The sequence below is a fragment of the Tamandua tetradactyla genome, chromosome 4 (genome assembly GCF_023851605.1).
Source record: "Tamandua tetradactyla isolate mTamTet1 chromosome 4, mTamTet1.pri, whole genome shotgun sequence".
NCBI lineage: Eukaryota > Metazoa > Chordata > Mammalia > Pilosa > Myrmecophagidae > Tamandua > Tamandua tetradactyla.
In genome coordinates this window covers 62,520,541-62,539,621 of record NC_135330.1, presented here as the reverse complement: position 1 = coordinate 62,539,621, position 19,081 = coordinate 62,520,541, and the positions used below count along the sequence as shown (strand labels likewise).

Below are 19,081 nucleotides of genomic sequence, written 5' to 3'. Positions count from 1 at the left end.
ATTTCAGACAGCTGGTTCTCTCATTCCTATTTGAAAAACAATCAATATTTCCAGAAACAAGAATGCCAGAGGTCCTTGTCCTTGACCTTGCTTTGTCTATGCTAGAGGATTCTGAGGCTGAAAGAAGAGAAATGCCTCACTGGGATTCTAGGAAAGCCCACGGCCCTTGGAGGGCCAACGGGGGTCCCTGTTTGTGTCATCCCATAGGTCCTACAGGCTCCTCCACTGGATTCCTGACCCTCGGCTAAAGGTGCTCACCCTAATCATGCCAAGAGCCCATCTTTGTAGATTCTATGGGTGTCTCCTTGTGTTCAGACTCCTGTTTACCCCATTCTCTCTGACATGGTTAGAGGAAACGCCTCGCTCCCAACTTCTATCCTTGGGACGCTGGATTCTAATGAGATTCAGGCTGAAAAAGGCCAATTTACTGAGCAGATGGGGTGGCAAGTCAAGGGGTGGGAAGGTCATTATTAATAGGAGCCAGGGTTCCTTCCCTCTCCTCTCTAGGGCTGCCTGGACTGCTCTATCGTCCTACCCCAGGCGAACTTAATGAACTCAACTGCTTTCTGGCAGCTCTAAGATGCACAGAACAGGCAAGAGGGTCAGGCTTCCAAGCTCAGCAAGGATCAGCCTGAGTGAGAGAACAGAGACCCTTGGGCTCACGCGCACTGTACCTGGGTACTTCCCGCCTCGGCTCCTCTTGATGAAACAGACAATGAGCAGGATCAGAACGAGGAGAGCAATGGCGCACATGAGCCCGATGAACCAGCCCTGGGTGGCGATGTCCGCCTGGTTGTTGGTGTAAGCTGCAGGAAGGGCCAGAGGCACACACGTGAGCGATTTCACATGGGAGGTGAGGAGGGAGAGGTATGGGAAGACTTTCAGTTCTTTCAAAGATCTATTTCTCCTGGAGCCCAAAGCTACCACCTAGCAGCCCTCTGGCCAAATGACCCCACTTAAAGGGACAAAGAGAAAATAATTCAGGAGCCAAGGTCAAATGATCAGAAAAGAGGCAAAGGAAAGGGGTACACGTAGCAGAATAAGAAGCGGTAGGCTGAGCAGGTCCTTTAGGGAGGGGACGGCTTCCTAGGACGAGGCTCGGCATTCTTGCAAACCAGTGAGTCACAGCCTGATGGGGATTGAGGAGAGTCTGAAGGAAGGCCAGGGATTTGCAAGGCAAGTATGATTCCCCATGAGCCCAGGATGAAGAAACAGGAGCCTACATGCTACCCCTTAGGGAATGAGGGCAGTGGGCACACTGCAAAATCCCATCACAAGAACGCCTCCACGGGCATGCACGGGCACAGCTCAGCATCGCTGCCCACCAGCACGGCCCAAGGCTGACCAGGTTTTGGGCCCTAGGCATGGGCCTAGGTCCAGGGAATTGTGGAGGTCCAGGATGCCTGTGCTTTTTCATATCTCCCCTACTGGACTATGCACTCTGTGACGGCAAAAACTATGCTGGTATCAGCACTCCTAAATGGGCAGGCCATGAAGTTGGGGCTAAGGCAGTACCTTCAGCTCATTTCATGTCACTTCCATATGTGGAGGTCCCCAGCAATCTGTGATTAGCTGACTTCCACCTATGCCATGAGTCCCTCTCTGCCCTGGTCTGGCAGGAACCCATGTTCACAACTACATGTGTAGAGATGTATCGTAAAGTTGGCAGACCCCTTCGTGACTAGAGGGGTTTGTGGATGAGCTTCAAGAATGGGGGTTCAGGAGTCATCTAAAGGTCCTTGATCCAATGGTTAGGGTTAGGGATTGGGAGAGTGGGTGTGGTGATCGGGACCCACTTACCCTTTTCCTTTCTATGGACTGGAGAACAAAAGTGATACCTGCTGAAATGCAGCCATCATGGAAACCGAAACAAGGAGGAGAGGAAGATCAGAGGACTGGCACAGACCCAAAGCAACCAGGAGCAAGCCCAGCCCAGAGAGATGGCTGGGACAGCCAGCAACAGAGGTGACAGTGTGAATCCCCAAGAGCTTGAGCAGCCAGAGCCATGACACTGAGCCTCTTCCCGGGGAGGAGCATAAGGGACAGCATGGGAAACTCCACGGTTTCACGTGCTCCAGGCTCTTTTTCATGTGCCATTTCGTAGGGCAGGTATCTGGTCACAACAATTCCACTCTCTGTTCTTCTTGGGGGCAGAAAACATCTTTATAGCCTTTCCAGGGTCTAGGCAAGGTCGTTGTACTGAGAAAGACCTCAGTAAGTGAAGACTGAACGAATAAGTGCTTCCTTGCTCAGTGCTAGGCAGCCCTGGGCTGAAAAGGAGTTGAGTTCCAGAAGAACTTGGCTTGTGATTACCCTGAACTATGCATGATCTAGGGAAAAGTCACATCCCTGCTTCCACTCCTGCTTCCTGTAGTCCATTCTCCAAACAGATGTGATCTTCCCCAAACCCCAAGCCAGAACAAATCACTTCCATGCCTCAACCTCCAAGCCTTCCCATACTTATTGGGAAAAAAAAAATCTACATTCCCTATATTGGTCTGCTAGGCAGCATCAGAGCTGGCTGCCCACTTCTCTATTCCCACCTCCCACTACTTTCTCCTCACCGTCTCTGTTCCAGTTACACTGGCCACTCTCATTCCTGCCACAGGGCCTTTTATCTGTTGGCCTTTCTGCCTGGGAAAGCAAAGCCACACAAGCACACACACGCACCTCCCCACAGCGCCCCCAACTGCCGCAGATCTTCAACAGGCCACTCCAGCAAATGCCACTTTCTCAGAAAGGCCTTCTGGGACCTTTCCAGCTAAAGCAAAGGCTGCTTCCCTTCTTCCCCACCTAGCCACTCTCCATCTCTCATCTTTTTCATAGCACTTATAACCACTTGACATATTACTATTACTAATAGTTCATACTCTATAAGTACTTCCTATGAACCAGATTCTGATCTAGGTATTTATCCACACATTATCTAATTTAATTCTTATAACAACCCCATGAGGTAGGTTTTATTACTGCCCTGTTTTACAAGGAAACTGAGGCACAGAGAGGTAAAGTAATTTGCTCATGATCACAGAGATAGAAGATATCATGTTGGAATGTGAACCCAGACAGTCTGGTCCCAGAGTATGTGCTCTTTACTGCTTACTCTAGTGCCTCCCCCAAGTAGGTGAGCTCAGTGAAGTAGGGGCCCTGCTGGGTTTACTATCATAAACTGGGAGTGAAGCCTGGCAGAGAGGAGGTATTCAATTCACGCTTGCCCAGTGAGTGAACATGTGACTTCTTCCCTTCGGTACATCCAGACACTGTCTCTTGATCTGAGGGTCCTCTGCTTACCTTGAACTTCCCACTGTCCTCCTTCTTTATGCCTCACCCATTCCAGCACTCAAACTCAGATCCCAGCTGGAGATTTCTTTGGCAACTACTGCACTTTTTGTGCTTGTCATTGAGCCCTGCTGGAGGAAGATGCAGAGTTGGGACACCCAGAGGTTTACAAGTTCACAACATCATAACTTGAACGGATATTTGCTGCTGCTGGACTGTCCTTTTATTCATCTCTCATTGTCCCTCCAGACAAATCCACAGCTGTTAGTCCACAGCTGCTCCTCCATCCCACTCTCTCTCCCCATGTCAGTGGTTGACCTCACCTACTTCATGGACACTCTGGAGATCACTGAAGCCTCTCAGCCTCTACTAGGACCCCTTTCCTCTGTGTCAGAGGTAGGGCTCTCCTCTTGTTGCACTGAAGCCATTCCTCCCTTGTATGTGTAACCCAATGCTCCCCTTTCCTGGAATCCTTCATTCCTATAAGGATGCATTTCCAGTTTCTTCCTCCTTACCAACCCCTGCCCTTCTTCTGTCAAGCACATTGAGATTCACTGCATCGTAAAACAGAAACCTTTGAGGAACCTGCTACACTTTCAGCTCTAGCTCATGCACTATCCTTTTTAGAGGTAAACTCCTTCATTTTCCATTTTCTCCTGTTCCTGCCAACCACTCCTTTCTTCACCCCCAATGAGCTGAACTTTAAGCCGCTCTATTCTGAGCCCTTCAACTACCTCTTTGAATGGATCTCTCCCAAATCTACCCTTTCACTTGCCCTCCAGTCCCAACAGCCTAACTGCAGTCCATTTATTCATCTCTCATTGACCCTCCAATCAATTCTGTAACTGTTAGCCCTGGGATTCCTCATGACAGTTCTCTTTAGATGGTCCATCTGTTTGAAATTCAACAATGTCTTCAACTGATGGGCTTCCCACCCCTAACAACACAGCTGAGACTACTGGCCTTCATGCTCTCCACCTCCCCACATTCCACCCCTCCTCCATGAATCTGATTGCTTCAGCTCACACCAATCTCTGAACTCGGATCTCACTACAGATTATTCCATATAACTCCATCTTTAATTGTTCTCTTTCCTGGGTCCTAACTTCTGATTATACTATTCATGTCTAGAGGACAGGGGATCTTTTTGTGCCTCCTATACCAGCCACATAATTAGTACCCAGCTATTACTTATTGGTTAGCGGGTCAATTATACCTCAATACAACTTGGTTAACATGGGGCACCTCTGTAATTTTGTCCCCTTATACCAGCTGGGGATCTCATGTATAGTGGCTTGACTCTGCACCACATTTGGTCACTGAGATGTAGGAATCACTCCCACAGATACTCCCACCTCTCCCAGAGAAGTTGCTGTTTATACACAGCAACTTGTTTGCACCACAATCTTTCTTATTTTTGTTCTTTATACTGACAAACGACTCCAAGAGCCTTCTTCTCTTGGAAGAGAAAGTTACAATTGCAGAGCAAAGTGGCAACATGCACAACTTAAGAAATCAGCAGAGCTCCCCATACCATACCTGACAGCACTATGTGAAGTTCAAATGTTACCTTCATACAATTTTTACTGAAAAGGTCAAAGAAATTTCTATGAAGTGTGGATGCAGATGTTGGTCACAATGCTGTTCAAAACAAAGTGGGATCTGGGATAAGATGGGTTCAACCAGATCCCATCAAAATGGCTTAGTCTCTTAAAATCAGAAGAAATCTAGGGCATGATGATCTCATTTACAACATGACCCCACGGCATGGACTGAGGGGAAAACATTTTCATAAGGCTCCAGGGTGATTACATCTGGCTGCCACACAATATTTAATTGATCTGTTAAATTCGTTTCAAGATTGCTAATGGACTCAATAATATCAACCTTCAAAGTCCAGGCTGCAGCTACATTTACCACCTTCAGCCAGAAGTAATAGGGGATCCAGCACAACACCCTCTCAGTGAGCCTGTGTGCCTGGCAAACACAGGTCTGAAATGTTTCCTGTTCTGAACTACAGGTCATATTTTGTATGCTTTCGACATCACACCCTCCCCCTGGCCCCATCAAAAATGGGCAACACACCTTTAAGTCAAACAATCTGAATGACTCCTAAATTCTATCTGGGAGGAATCTGGTTTGGCCATGGAAGAGAGGCCAGTCACTAAAGTCTGCAGAAATGTTATATTTCAGATATGGGGATAGATGGATTAACAAATGCAAGAGGGTTGGACTTATGTCAAATGCAATTTGACTTAACTGTTCTCACTTAAGCATCATTTTATACATCTCCATTCCTGCCTTGCCCCATCCTGGATCAACTATTTCTCCTAAACACAGCAGAAAAAAGCTGATCGCAGCTAGGCCCCCTAGTGTCCCTTCCCCACCCCTCCCTTTCCTGAGGTCCATGGCACGTTGTCTGTCGGTCTTGATGGCCTACAGTTAGAATCCACAATGCTGCTGCCTTGTCCCATCCAACCCCAGGATAGAGGAGCTGATGGGTCATTTGGAGTCCAGGGTTATATGACTGTGGCCTTTGGGGTCTCTTTGGCCTCAAAAGCTTGAAGGGGGTGATTAACTTTTCATGTGGGATCTTTCTGGTGAGGATCAGAGTGCCTGTTAGTATTCCTAGTGGTTTCCTTCCATTTCCTTCCTGAACAATTGTAGCATGTTCGAGTCTGTGGAATAAAGTGATGGTCTGTGGTTGCTTAAGTGACTAGTGGTGGGGGTCCTGAAATGTTCACAAACTTTTGTGTTGATTAGATGCTGGGATTAGAGGAATTGAATGGGTGTGGACTTGGCTCTGGCGTCTACCCTAGGAAGCAGAGTGTATATTTTCTAAGGATATAAAATACACTCTCATTCATACTCTAGAAAGTGAAAAATATTTTCTTTCCTTATGTTGTTTGCACACAGTAATCTCCAACTAGCCTGTCAGATAAGTGAAGAAATATACTCGGGTCACAAGCCTGCCCACCCCAACTTGCACTGGAGGGTCTGGGAAACTGCTTCAGTCACCGTGAAAGCAAGCGATCAGGACCAGTCTTCCTAGACCAAGTGTAGAAAAGAGAAATGAATATTTAAGACAATGTTTAGAGGTTTACGTCAGTAATTATTGTTGGTGGTGGTTTTTTGGGGGGTCGGGGGGTGCTCAATGTTGAATAATGTGCATTAGATTAGGTCATTCCTGGGGCAGGATCTGGCCCTTTGTCTCTGGATTCCTTTCCCCAGCCCTCACCTCCTTCCTCAGAGTCTGTGCATCTTGAAGTCAAACTTTGAAAGCGGGCTGCACTGGGTTTTGCAGTGCCACCTAGGATGGAACTCCATCCTCATCTTTGTTTCCTGCTGTGTACTGGACTCAGGTTTGTAACAAAATAAAATCAAATGCACACACCAGTTAATGACAGCTTGGGACACCAGCTGAGTGAGACAGAGTCCAGCCACCTGCTCTGCTCGATCAATTGTCCAGACCCCTTGCCTGACTCCCCTTGTAACAGGATAAGCCTGGCCACTTACACAGACATCCTGCCTGAGTTGGCCTGGTCAGCCTGCAGCAGGCCCAAGCAGGCAGCCGGACTCTCAGACTCCCTGAGTCTTGATGGCATGGAAATGTGCAGGGCAGGCAGACAAAGGAAGGAGGGCAGGCTGCCCAGACCAGGAGGGACCAGGCTAGAAGGGTGGGGTGGAAACACTTATACTGATGAGCAACGGCTCCCAAGATGCAAGCCCTCAGGATTAGCCTCTCCAGGACAAGCCCAGGAAGAGTGAGGATATTCAAGTCACCATTCAGTTCACAGAAATCATTGTTGCTGTTGTTTTTACTGTGATGCTAATAACCTGATTGGACTGGGCCATCCCAGGGGTCATGGACTGGTCCTTTTATCTCTCAATCTCTTTTCCTCAACCCTCATCCTCTGTTCCAGAGCTTAGCATACAGATCTCTTGGCAGCATGACTGGTTGATACTAAAGATAAACACAAACACTGCAATAAACAAGTGCCCTGGTAGTTTCGAGACTTCTAGCTACTCCTACCAGTAGAGAAACTTTGGAACCTTGTATTTTTTCTTGAGAGACCCAGTGGGTCTGCTAATTTGGCATAATGAAGATGCTTCACCAAACAGTTGAGGCTCCTATGGAAACAAAATTATTCTACTGGAGAACTTCTTCCCTTCCCCCAATACTACAAAAGGTCAACTACTTTTAAGACAAGACAAATTTGGGACAAAAATTAAATCAAATAAGGCCCTAATTAAGTTGTCACAGACTTTGGAATTTTTAACCACAGATAAAGGACATGACTGTGGCAAGACAGTGGCTACACGCTAAACCTTGGCTTGGTTCCTGGGGAGATTTCTGGATCAAGCCCTTTGGATGGTCCTATCTCCTAATCTCACATGGAGTTAAACCCCTGTGCACACGGAGCAGACTCCACTCCACCCCAGCAGCCTGCACACCTACACACAGTGACAAAGTTTGCAAGCCCCTTTGTTTCAAGCATAGCTGGGACCCACATCCTCCTCTGTCCTCATAAAATCCTTCGTTTCCTTCCATCTCCCCATTCATCCACCATAGGGTCAGAGTCCTGGTTCCCTCTCCACTGAGAGTACAGCTTCGGCTCCTCTTGGCTCCTTGGCAGCCACAGACCGATGTATAATAAGAGCTGAGACACGTCATGCAAGGTTGGGAATGGGGGGTGGGGATGAGTCTTCTTTCTAAGAAGAGACAAGCCGGAAGCTGAGAATGAGAATGCAATGCCCCATGCTTGTAGGGGATGGCCAGGCCAGATCCCCTCTCACCTGAACTGGTCATAAAGGTGATGACGGTACTGCTGATGCCCTCGTTGTCCCGGGAATAAACCCGCAACGTGTATGTCATCCCGGGAGAGAGGTCTGTCAGCTGTATAGGCTGGGTCTGGGCCTTAACAGGGACAGTTTTTTTCGTATGGTTGCCTGGGGAATAGAAACCTTAGTCAGCCTAGGGCCAGGTGTGAGGAGCTGGAGAGACAGTGCATTGGTTCCTGGTCACCTGTCAAGGTAGGAAAGATGGGGAAGGGGGGAAGGGACATTGGGTCCATCCATTGTACAGACTGAGAGGTTATCACGTGGCTCCACTAAGCCCTTTCACTTTATGCTAACTCTTACACCACTACCCCTTCGGCTGAGGATGCTGTTCCTTTTTCCTGAAGTTTCCTTTCTGTTCCATAGTCCTACTGCTAAACATAGTATGACCTACTTCCTCAGACTCTCGGCATGTGGGCCAATGTCCTGTTTTCATGGACGTAATTAAATTCTCCTGTGGGATTTTTCTGGTGAGGGTCAGAGAGGCAGGTAGCATCCCTGATGGTGAATGGAGATGAAGCAGGACTCTGCTTCTTGGCTCTCACACTTGGTATCACCTGTCATTTCTTGCCGTTTGGCTAATTCACACGTCAGGAAAAGTGTATACCTGTGTTTCTGGGTTGTGAGATGAATGGTGGTAGCAGGAAGTTGAAAAAGTATGGACTTGGGATTCTTGATTCTGTGGATGTGAATCCATTCTCCAAGCACAGTGAACTAGGAGTTGACTTTGCTGTTCCCTAAGAGATCTCAGAGTGGGCTGGTGTATGTGGGTTTTTCTGGCTGGGTTAATTGGCTGAATTGCTTAGAGCAGATGCTGAAGAGGCCAGAAAGGTGGGTGTGACCCGAGGAACAGGGAGTTCACTCAGAGAAGGCAGATGTCCTGACTACACTCTATAATGTAGTCTTGGGATCAAGGGCTAGCATGTCTGCCCTTGATCCCAAGATCCAATAAAGCAACAACGCTCAGCTCAAGCCACCAGCTCTCTGAGACAATAATTCAGGTCTGTATCTCCAACTGTGGACCACTATGAGCAAAGCACAGCTGTACCCCAAGTCTGTGAACTGGCCCAGACTCGTCTAGAGAAAGGATCAGAAAACTTGGAATCTCAGTTAAGAAGATTGATACAGAGGCGAGATTTGGCTCATTTGGGGAACATTCAGATCCCTCGTCCTGGGCAGGAAATGAAGGAGGGGCCCCATTACCCAGGATCTCCAAAGCACATGCAACCCTAGACCTTCACTAATAGCTTCCGAAGCCCCCTTCCTTTTCCTTGAGCCTACTCCTCCTACCTCACTGCCGCCTGAGTACATATTGGTTTCATTAAGCCATAATTAACTCAGGCTAAAAGGCCTCTCTGAGCCTGAGGGAGTTCACAGGATCTCCTTAACAGCATCTACCACTGCCCGCCGCTGCCGCTGCCGCCGCCACCACCACCACCCCGCACAGCAATGCTTACTGTCGATGTACTCAACCACAAAGTCAGTTCCGGGCCCGAAATTGTGCTTCCAGGTGATGTTGGCCCATTTACTGTTGGGGAGGACTGTGACGTTCCATATGGACTGCTCGTCGGGGGCTGGTGGATGGGTTAGAAGAGGAGTTAGTGATGATGAGGGAGGCAGAGCTGGATGCACACGCACGCACACATGCACCCACACGAGGACTGCGAGGAAAGCACAAAGACAGAAATGGCTGTGTACAGGGCCTGACAGAGCTCTAAGCTTCAGCCTTGAGACATAGCAGACTGGAGATGAGCTGGTCCATTCAGGAGGGAGAGCTGGAAGCTGTCTATTGTCTACATAAGTGGGCATAAAGAAGAAAGAGTGGGTTTTGATCCATGCCATTTGAATCTCTAACCTGGGCTTGTTTTCTTTTAGATCCCTTGTCACAGATTTGAACAGTGCAGGGAAAGGGGCCAGGAAAAAGCTCCCTTGGCCAGAAAGCAGACAGAGATGGAGAGGTATGCCAGCCTCTTCCCTTATAATGATGGAAGTTCTATAGGAAGGAGAGAGGTTGTTTTAAAAATCCAAGTGAAGGTCACGATAAGATTTCCAGGAAGGACAGGACCAAACAAGGGAGAACTTCAAAGGGTTTCTTAAGTTGAATGAGGAGAATGTTAATCAAGACAGGTAACTCTGGTCTAAGGAGTCCCTGGGACGGTTTTTGGTCAGCAACAGCCTGGGTTATATGAAAATAGCCTCAGACTCTCTAAGGTGACTTGAAGCCTGGAATCCCAAGGTCCCACGTAGGAGGCAGTATGGACCCTCCCTCTTTGGGTTAGGTAGGACCAAGAGAAAATAGCTCCTTTTTGACTACCAACTCTTGGGAGTTCAGACACCAGAAGAATCCTGTTCTGTTAAATCCTCTGCACTGCAGAGTCTTGCAAGCTTGACCTCCATGCAACATAGAAGGCATTCACTCCCTAGTTCCTATACTTTAGGGAAGTCATTGTGCTGTCTGAAACACAGCCCACGTACAGGAGAATGGCACTAATCTTCAAACGTAATCATTTTTCAAGAGTCACAGCAGTCTGATTACCTCATTTCCCAGTGAAGATTTAATATTGGAGTACTAGCAAAAAGGCTTGCATTTCAAAGACTTTACAAGTGAGGCTCCTGTATATTTTATTAGCATGCAAGGGGGCACTGACACCGACTGACTTGTCAAAAATAAATGAACAGATTTATTTGGGTGATGCATTTATTTATCATCTATGTAACCTGTGACTGAGTCTGCAGGGCTGGGGAAGTGATAAAAGATCTCTTGGTCTTCACATTAAACCAGTGCCTCTGTCAGTCGCCAGCTGCCCCAGGTAAATATGATTCATGTTAGGTGAGGGGCTAAGAAAACGATTCCATTGATGGCACTGTACAGGGTTCACCATTGGGAAGGCAGAAAGTACATTCTTTGCTTATCTGCTACGTTTCAGTTGTATGGCTGCTTTAAGCCACGCTAAACCTCAGCTCCTTGAAATTTTATGGATCTACTGAGAATGATCTGGGGACTAGGATTTCTTCCTCCTTAGCTCTGGGCTCTGGAAATAGCCAGAGAACATAGGCTTAAGCAGTTTGCCATCAATATAATAGTGACCCAAATCTGAGTGTCCTAAAGGTAATGGAAACTGTGGCATGTTTGGAAAAGGTCAAGCAGTGACAAAACGGAATGATTTAGAGATGGGAATTAGAGGAAGGAATTGCCATATGGAGACCTACCACTAAGGAACTGAAAAGTTCAAAGAGCAAACTAAGAAGGTGATTGATCAATAACCATCAAAACAAAAAGGGTAAGCAAGGAGACTGACTCCTGGAATGAGAGAATTGGGGAATAGCCCTCGAAAGCTGAAAGGGACAAGGTAAGGACAGAGAGAAAGTCCTATTTCACCTTGAGAAGAGAAACCTTATGAAGCACTTTGGGCTAAATGTTAAAGACTCGATAAAGATGAAAGTACATTAAAAAAATCCTGGATGGCAGAGCCGTTCTGCCACATTAAGGGAAGCTTGGCTCTTTGAGGGGTGTCTCCAGTCTCTAAGGGGTGTGCTCAGGGTGCCGTGCCCTGGCCTTCCTTCGTGTCTCAGTCCCAGGCAGAACTCAGGGTGTCAGAGCCCACGGCAGGAAGACTGATTTTTCCCCTTACTGGGGAGCCAAATCCACCTTTTCTTCACCCTTTGTGCATCTCCTTTGTGAATTCAAAGCACTTGTAGGACATTGACTCCCACTTGATTGTAGAAGATGCTTTCCTGTGGCTGCTGTTGATAGCTTCTAATAGGCCAACAGGCTTTTCCCCAGCCAACCATTTCCTAAAGTGCATGCTAAATTCTAGATATTGCATCTTTAAAGCAGCCAGAATTTACAAGGTCTGAGGAGCATGGTGCTATGACTCTCTTGCCTTCCCTTATGGTTCACATGACCCGCATGGTTAGGAAGTACATGCACAATGAGGCTCCATCCCCACGCAAGTGGGTGAAGAGAGATGGGGCACAGCGGGGAGAGTGCGAGGCTGCGGCAGACTAAGGGAATCGCTCAGGAAACGGGTAATGAAGGGTGAGAGCCTCCGAGCCTCTGACTGCTGGAGCAGAGCTGTGGGTCCTTCCTGCTAAGCTCATGGCTGATCACACTGACTTCACAGCTGAGGTCTGGACTCGCTAGGCTCGGCCCCTCCCCTCCGTGGTAATAAAAGATTGTTTGATGCTTACTTCTTAGAAGTATCACTGAATTCCCAGGGGGTCTCCCTTTGCTGGAAGAACAGAGCTTCCTGGCCTCGCTGCATTATGCAGGAACAGCACATTTTCCCGGCTCATCAGGCACAGGCCTGGGATCGATTCTTACCAGTGGCCCCTAGAACACTGCAATTTTCCCTCCGGGTGTGTATTTGGGGCAATGGGGAATAGGAGTGGGAAGAGCACGGAACACCTGCAGGCATTACAGCACTGTTTCCAGAAGCCTGACTTTTAAAAAGAAAAGCCTGTAAGTGTGCCTTGGGGGATGAGGGGCAAGGAAGGAGCAGGGGTTCCAGGAAGGGAGCTGCCTGCATTGCCAGCCACTTCCCCCTCCTCAGCCTCGCCATCTACCCCACAAGGCTGGATGCAGACATGGCTGGGGCAGGAAGCCTTCGCAGGCACGTTGCTTCCCCATGCGCTCTCCCTTTCGAGCACTTGGCCTCGAGCTGACCCGGGCCACCTGTAGTTGGAGGTAGTCCTATCTCTGGGACCCGGGGGGGCCTGGTACGGCTTTCAGAGAGTGCCATCTGGCCTTCTGTTGAAGGACAGGAGCTCTGAGGCCAGCACGAGTGGTACAGAGTGCTTGAGTCTTGCCCAAGGAGCAGGGAGCTCTGGGGCCTCGGGCAACCAGGCTGAGAATCCAGTCCTGTGGGGAGCTCCAAGGAAGGAGCAGTAACCACCACCCAAGACCCCACCTCCTATCTGGGGAAGCCTGTGGGTTTGTTGTTGAGAAAGCTGGGGAGGAGGGTCAGGAGGGGCCCGGGGAGCACAGGTAACGCGCAGTACCAGATTCGTGAATCTTAGTCCCCGAGGTGGTGATGGGAGGGCTCTCCGTGGTGGTGGTGGCGGCAGTGGTTGTAGTAGTCGTGGCGACGGTGGTGGAAGCCACGGTGGTGGGTGCGACAGTTGGGATGATGGGGGCTGCCGTGGCCTCGGTGCTGGGGGCAGCGGCAGTGGCTTCAGCCGTGCTCACTGCGCCCGCCACACCCACGGTAGTCGGGGGCGACGTGGGAGGAGCTGGGAGGGAAATGTAAAACAGCCGAGTCCGGTGGGTTTGGCTGAGCCCAGCCTGGACACAGGGCCCCCGCGTGCGAGGCAGGCAGCCCAGAAGACGCGTAGGCAGCTCGGAGATCAGAAACTTCCCCAAGCACCACGGACTGGGTCCGATGGATCACAGCGAAAGGAAACACAGCCATGGAAAAGGAAGAGAATGAAGCCCTGTGTGTGTTTCATTTTCTTCTCATGGTCTGTGTGGCTCGAAGCACCCAGCATGCACCCAGCCAAGGCTGAGGATGAAGATGGGAATGTGACACTCAGTGAACCACTCGGACCCCAGGGACGGCACAGAACCCCAGGCCAAGCGCCACCCAGACCCAGGCCCAAGCAGCGCCACGTCGGTCCAGTCCCGGAGCCCCAGCCTCAGAGGGGGGCAGGCCGCTGGTCCGTGTCTTGCAGGAACACAGGGCAGCCTGCCATTCCCAAACACTCACTGCAAAATCACCCTTTGTCATGTCTGCTTGAGTTCAAACAGCCCCCCAAACCAGACTGCAAAGAAAGAACAATCCCCACTCTACAAGGTGAGCCTCACCAGTCAAACCAGTCTATGATCTATCTTTGCTGCCTCCATTGCTTGCCCTCTCCTCAAACTCTTTCCTCTTCTTGTTTCTTCCTCCTGTCTCTTCCTTCTTTTCTCCTACCCTCCCCCTTCCTTGTCCAGCGATAGCCCTTTCTGCCATTATTCCAAACCCACCCTGACTTCTAGTAACTGCCTCTCTGTCTCTCCAGGACATGAAGGGTCCAGAGCCCACGAGTTCTTCCTGCTCATATTAGAATGGGCGATAGGGACGTTAACGGAATCACACTGTGCTCTGCTTGGCAGCTTCCCAAACTACAGTAGATACAGCAATCCCAGGAAGTAAGACGCTCGCTGTGCTTCTTTTTTGTGTAAATCTTCATGTGGGACATATCAGATCAACACTAACATGCCCTGTTTCCCATCCAAAGCTACTCTTTGACACCAGTCAGCCTTGGGGAGCCATGGGACAATGTTGCCACAGGCCCCCTTCCCTTTTAGAGAGAAGTCAAGGAAGCTAATGAAGGGCCACCTTATCCTTACTCTCCAGTTCAAATATTTGCTAAAGCTGAGGGTGTGAGAAAGATGATGGGGCAAACAAAGAGGGAGAGAGAGGGAGGGAGGGCATGCATACCACCTTTCCTCCTTGCATTTTATCTCTTGTGATGTGACCACAGTTCACTTTCTAGTGCTAATGCTAAGGTAACTGAGAAATCAGGATTTAAGGGATGATTTCGATAACCGAATCATTATATAGATATTCCTTTCTGCTTTCTGGTATATTAGAGTAGACAGAGGGAAATTCCTGAAATCTCTAAACTATAATCCAGCTGCCTTGATCTCTGATAATGATTGTATAGTCCTTATCTTCTGCCCCTGTGATTGTAAAAACCTTGTGGCTAATCTTCATTTGTACCCATTTATCCAGTTTTTCAACTTTATAGCCTTGTAATCACTAAAGACAGCCCCTAATGTTTATTAATGAAGGGTCTTGGGTCAGCCCAGAACTAACCCACCCCAAGTCCAAAGTTGTCTTGATAACCAAGGCTGGATCTAACCAAAATGGGCCCACCTGACATGCACAGCAGCTTAGACTTTAGCCTACAAGTCACCTGAACCTCAGTTTACTGTTTTCTTACTTATGTTCTGTGACTAAGGATGTAATCAGTCTGTGCATGCTCAGTAATTAGCACTTCTGTGCTCATTATCCTAAACCCTGCCCATGTTTTTCTCTAATAAAACTATCAGAATTACTGCAGGTTGGGGAGACAGATTTTGAGCTGCTAGGCCAGCTGTTTTCCTACTAGGCACCTCGTAATAAACTTTCTCTCTTTGAAACCCCAGTGTCTCAGGAACTGGTTATTGAGCACGTCGGGCAAAATAATCCTTGGCCTTTGTCCAGTAACACTAATGGAGCAAGAGGTAGGGACCTTAAGACATAAGTAGGAAACTCTAGCTCCCAAAGATTGCAGTATTCCACTCTGCTTCAAATCTCCAAAAGCTCAGGAAAATAATATCTGTCACTCCCCGCAAGGAGGCCAGGGTAGGAATATAAGCCAGAGAGAGAATTGTCAGAGATCTTTTCTCAGGGGAGAACTAGGAGGTCCTCAACCTTCTCAACCAAGCCATGGCTAACAAAAGCCCATTCATTCCCCTGGGCCTCCAAATTACAGATGCCCCAGAGAGGAGGAGGCAGTGTTCCAGGGATCCCAGCCACTTCCTTATTTGTAAGATCAGAGGTGTCACTGGGCCCTGAGGGCAGTGACCACAGAAGTCGCACTGGATAGCTGACCGTGCCCCATACATTCCAGAGATGCTTGGACAAGTTCAAAGCCTACAGTGCTAGATTTCCCAACCCTCAGGCAACTCAAAGACATCAGGAGGGTGGGGGAGGGATGAGGAGACAACTCTTTCTCTATCATAGTCTTTATTTAAGGATGTGAACTGTCCTAGGCGGTCTCAGGCCTGGGATGTAAGCCTAAGGCTCGAGCTGCATAGCATGAGGGTTTCCCCTACCCCACCCATTAGGACACACACAGAGGAAACACAGAGATGAGTAAGGCAAAGGTCACCTTTTTCCCAGGCCTGCTCACTGACAGCTCCTGTGGCCATGGGCACAGACTTTTCCTACTGCTCTGTGCTGCCGGAAGGAGTGCTGAGAGGCCATTTTGCCCGTTTAAGCAGAATTGCCCTGATTTCATTCACTCAGGAATATATTTTCTAGTAATTTCTGGCAAATGAAGTATTCGTAAGGACTTCCTTTTCTATGACTATCTAAATGTGTTGTAAGAAATACTCATCCTACCTGGTATATTAAGGGACATGGGCTCCCCTTCCTCTATGTACAACTGGTTGTACCATTTCTCAGGCCTTCTGAATCAAAGCCAGTGTTGCCTAAAGCCATATGCACTTTCCCCTGGCCCCTTGTTCAAGCTGGTGTACACACATACTCCCCCACCCTCACAGGGCCCACAGCCTTCAGCTGACCTGGCCTCCCAGAGCATTCCTATGAGCATCCCTAGAAACATGCTGAAAGAGGCTAGGTTAGAGCCTGTTTGTTACTCAGCCCTGCTGGTCAGAGACAAGAATCAGAAATAACTTTGGGAAAGTTTCCACAGGGTCTTGTTCCTTCCTTCTGATGGTCACCTCTGGCAAGAGCAATATGAAGGAAACGTTTTTCTTTGATGACACAACTGGCTTTTCCCTCTGACTCAGGGGCAGAAGTTCCAGGGTACTAGTGAGAAGGAGCAGGAGCTGAGTGAGAGGAGAGTCTCTTCCCAGGTTCCTAATGGTGGCCTCCACCACTGGAGTTTCTGTGGAGGGTACCACATTAGCTGGCTGATCTGTGAGTGGTTGGTGAATGAGAGTTCTCTCAGGCCTACTCACTGAGTTTCTATTGTTCCAAGGCCGGACAGGCCCACCAGAGAGACACAGGGTAGAGGCAAGAAGAAAGGGCTGGGAGGGGACGGATAGGAGAGTCAGGCTGAATGAACAGTCAAGGGGTTAGCTACTGGGTGGAAACATGAGGACAGGTTGTCTGTAGGGAAAACTTTATCCACTGCACAGGTAAAAGTACATTCCGATTATTTCAACCCCTTGGGCTGGCTGTGGTGCAATGGAATTATGTACCCCAGGAAAACATGTTTTTAATCTTTATCCATTCCTGTGGGTGTGAACCCATTGTAAACAGGACATTTTGATGAGGTTACTTCAGTTAAGGTGTGACCCAACTGGATCAGGCTGGGTCTTACTCCTATTACCAGAGGCCTTACAGACAAGGTCACAGAGAGCCAGAAGCTGGAAATTCATGGAACTCAGAAGAGAAAGGAAAAGATGCTGCTGTGTGTACTGCCACGTGACAGAAAAGCCAAGGAATCCCAAAGATCGCCAGTCAGCCAGAAGATACTGACCCCAGGAGGAAGCAAGTCTTCCAGCCTTTGGAACTGTGAGCCAATAAATTCCTATGTTAAGCCAATTGTTGTTTGGTATTTGTTTTAGCCGCCAAGAAACCAATACAACGGAGTAGATGTTAAAAGGGCGGGTGGGGCCTAGAAGTGGGGTTTATAAGCCAGGTGGACCACAGGCTAAGAAGAAAGATCGTGGTTCCAGGCACAGCAGGCGCTATTGGCTGGGGACCCCATTCTGATCAGTGCTCAGTGGCGCCCACCAGCCTGGCTAACTGAGAAGAAGGAGCAGAGACCCTCCTCTTGGTTACCTAAAGGGGACTCAGGGTGTGCCTGGAGCTGAAAGCACGAGATTCCTGCCGGAAGGTAGTGCCAGCTTGACAGGTTGCCCTGTGCATATGGGGACCATGGAAAGTACCCAGCCATGGCCAAGGTACCACGATTCCCACCAGGGTTTTGGGGTGCCCCAAATCGTAGGTGGAGAGAATTGAAGACAGATGATAGTTCTTTCCCCATCTACAGTATAACATGCCTCTTATTCATGTTTCTGCCCCCAGAACCTGCCATGGATCTGGGCACCTATCAAGAGCTCATCAAACATTTGCTGAACTATGCTGAGCTGGGAGGTCATTACGAAGAATGACTTCACTGAGTCAAAGACGAGACATCTGTTCCCAGACATTCCCAGGTAGAAGATTCAGTCCAAAAATATCTACTTGGCATATAGACTTCCCTGGCCAAATCCCCGATTGTCAGGACAGATGGGCAGGAGTCACAAGATACTGCAGACATGGGTGAATGTGAGGGATTATTTTCACCAGGCAAGATAGAAAAAGATTTGTTTGGGAAAAAGACTTCCAGGTTGGGGGTGGGGGAGGGAAGGTTGTGAAGGAAGGGAGCAGTGGGTCAGACACCAGGCACACATAAAAAATTTAGAACCTGAGTTCCATAGCTTGTACTTGCAAGAGTAAGTAGGAGATCCTTGTGTATTTAGATCTGGAGACAACTGCTGTTATCAGGACACTTCATTTACAAATAAGCATGATGTGAAACTACTACCATGTCACATGGAAGCTGGAGCCTAGGAAACACATTTGATTGATAGAAACAGACCCTGAATTCATTCTGTACAACAGGATAAGCTTGGATCTTTCTAAAAGTGAAGTGGGAAGTAGGAAGTGGCAGTTTTAGAATTACACCTCTCAGCCCCCTCGTGATGGCCACCCATGAGGGAAGACAGCACCGACACAGAGCCCACTGTTGGGAACTGATTCATGCCCCCACAAAAGGCATATTCACCCTGTCCTGTAGGTGTGAACCCACTTGTAAATAGGACTTTTGAAGATGTTATTAGTTAAGGTGTGCCCAAAATGAACAGGGTGGGCCTTAATCCAATAAGGTTAAATACCTTATACACAAAGGAAGCTGGACATGGAAGGAGAAGCCACAAGGAGCAGCCAGAAGCTAGATGTCAATGGAACATGGAAGAGAAAGGAGAAGATGCCACCATGTGCATTGAAAGAATCCCAAAGATTGCCGGCCAGCCAGAAGATTCTGGCCTGGGAAGAAGCAAGCCTTCTAGCCCCTAAAATTGTGAGCCAGTAAATTACTGTTATTAAGCCAATCCAGTGTATGGTGATTGTTTTAGCAACTGGGAAACTAAAATACCTATCCAGCAAAGCAGAGTCCCTGCTGCCAGACCTAGCTGCCTTGGGTTCCAGGGTGCCTGAATGGGGGCAGTAGACTGGAGCTGCTTTACCAGTGAGCTTCT

The 19,081-nt window shown here is 48.6% G+C and overlaps 1 protein-coding gene across 4 annotated transcripts in view; it reads right to left on the bottom strand.

Annotated features, from left to right (window-relative positions):
• The window catches only part of NFASC (neurofascin), a 193,343-nt gene that overhangs the window by 11,536 nt on the left and 162,726 nt on the right, over positions 1-19,081 (bottom strand). For 2 of the 4 annotated variants that reach the window (XM_077157529.1, XM_077157530.1), the window contains 4 exons: positions 13,120-13,350; positions 9,576-9,692; positions 8,077-8,229; positions 675-806 (listed from right to left, as the gene is read on the bottom strand). In XM_077157529.1, coding sequence (XP_077013644.1) covers positions 675-806; positions 8,077-8,229; positions 9,576-9,692; positions 13,120-13,350 — 633 coding nt within the window. The remainder of the gene's footprint in view (positions 1-674; positions 807-8,076; positions 8,230-9,575; positions 9,693-13,119; positions 13,351-19,081) is intronic. The other 2 variants (XM_077157531.1, XM_077157532.1) reach the window with 1 other exon arrangement.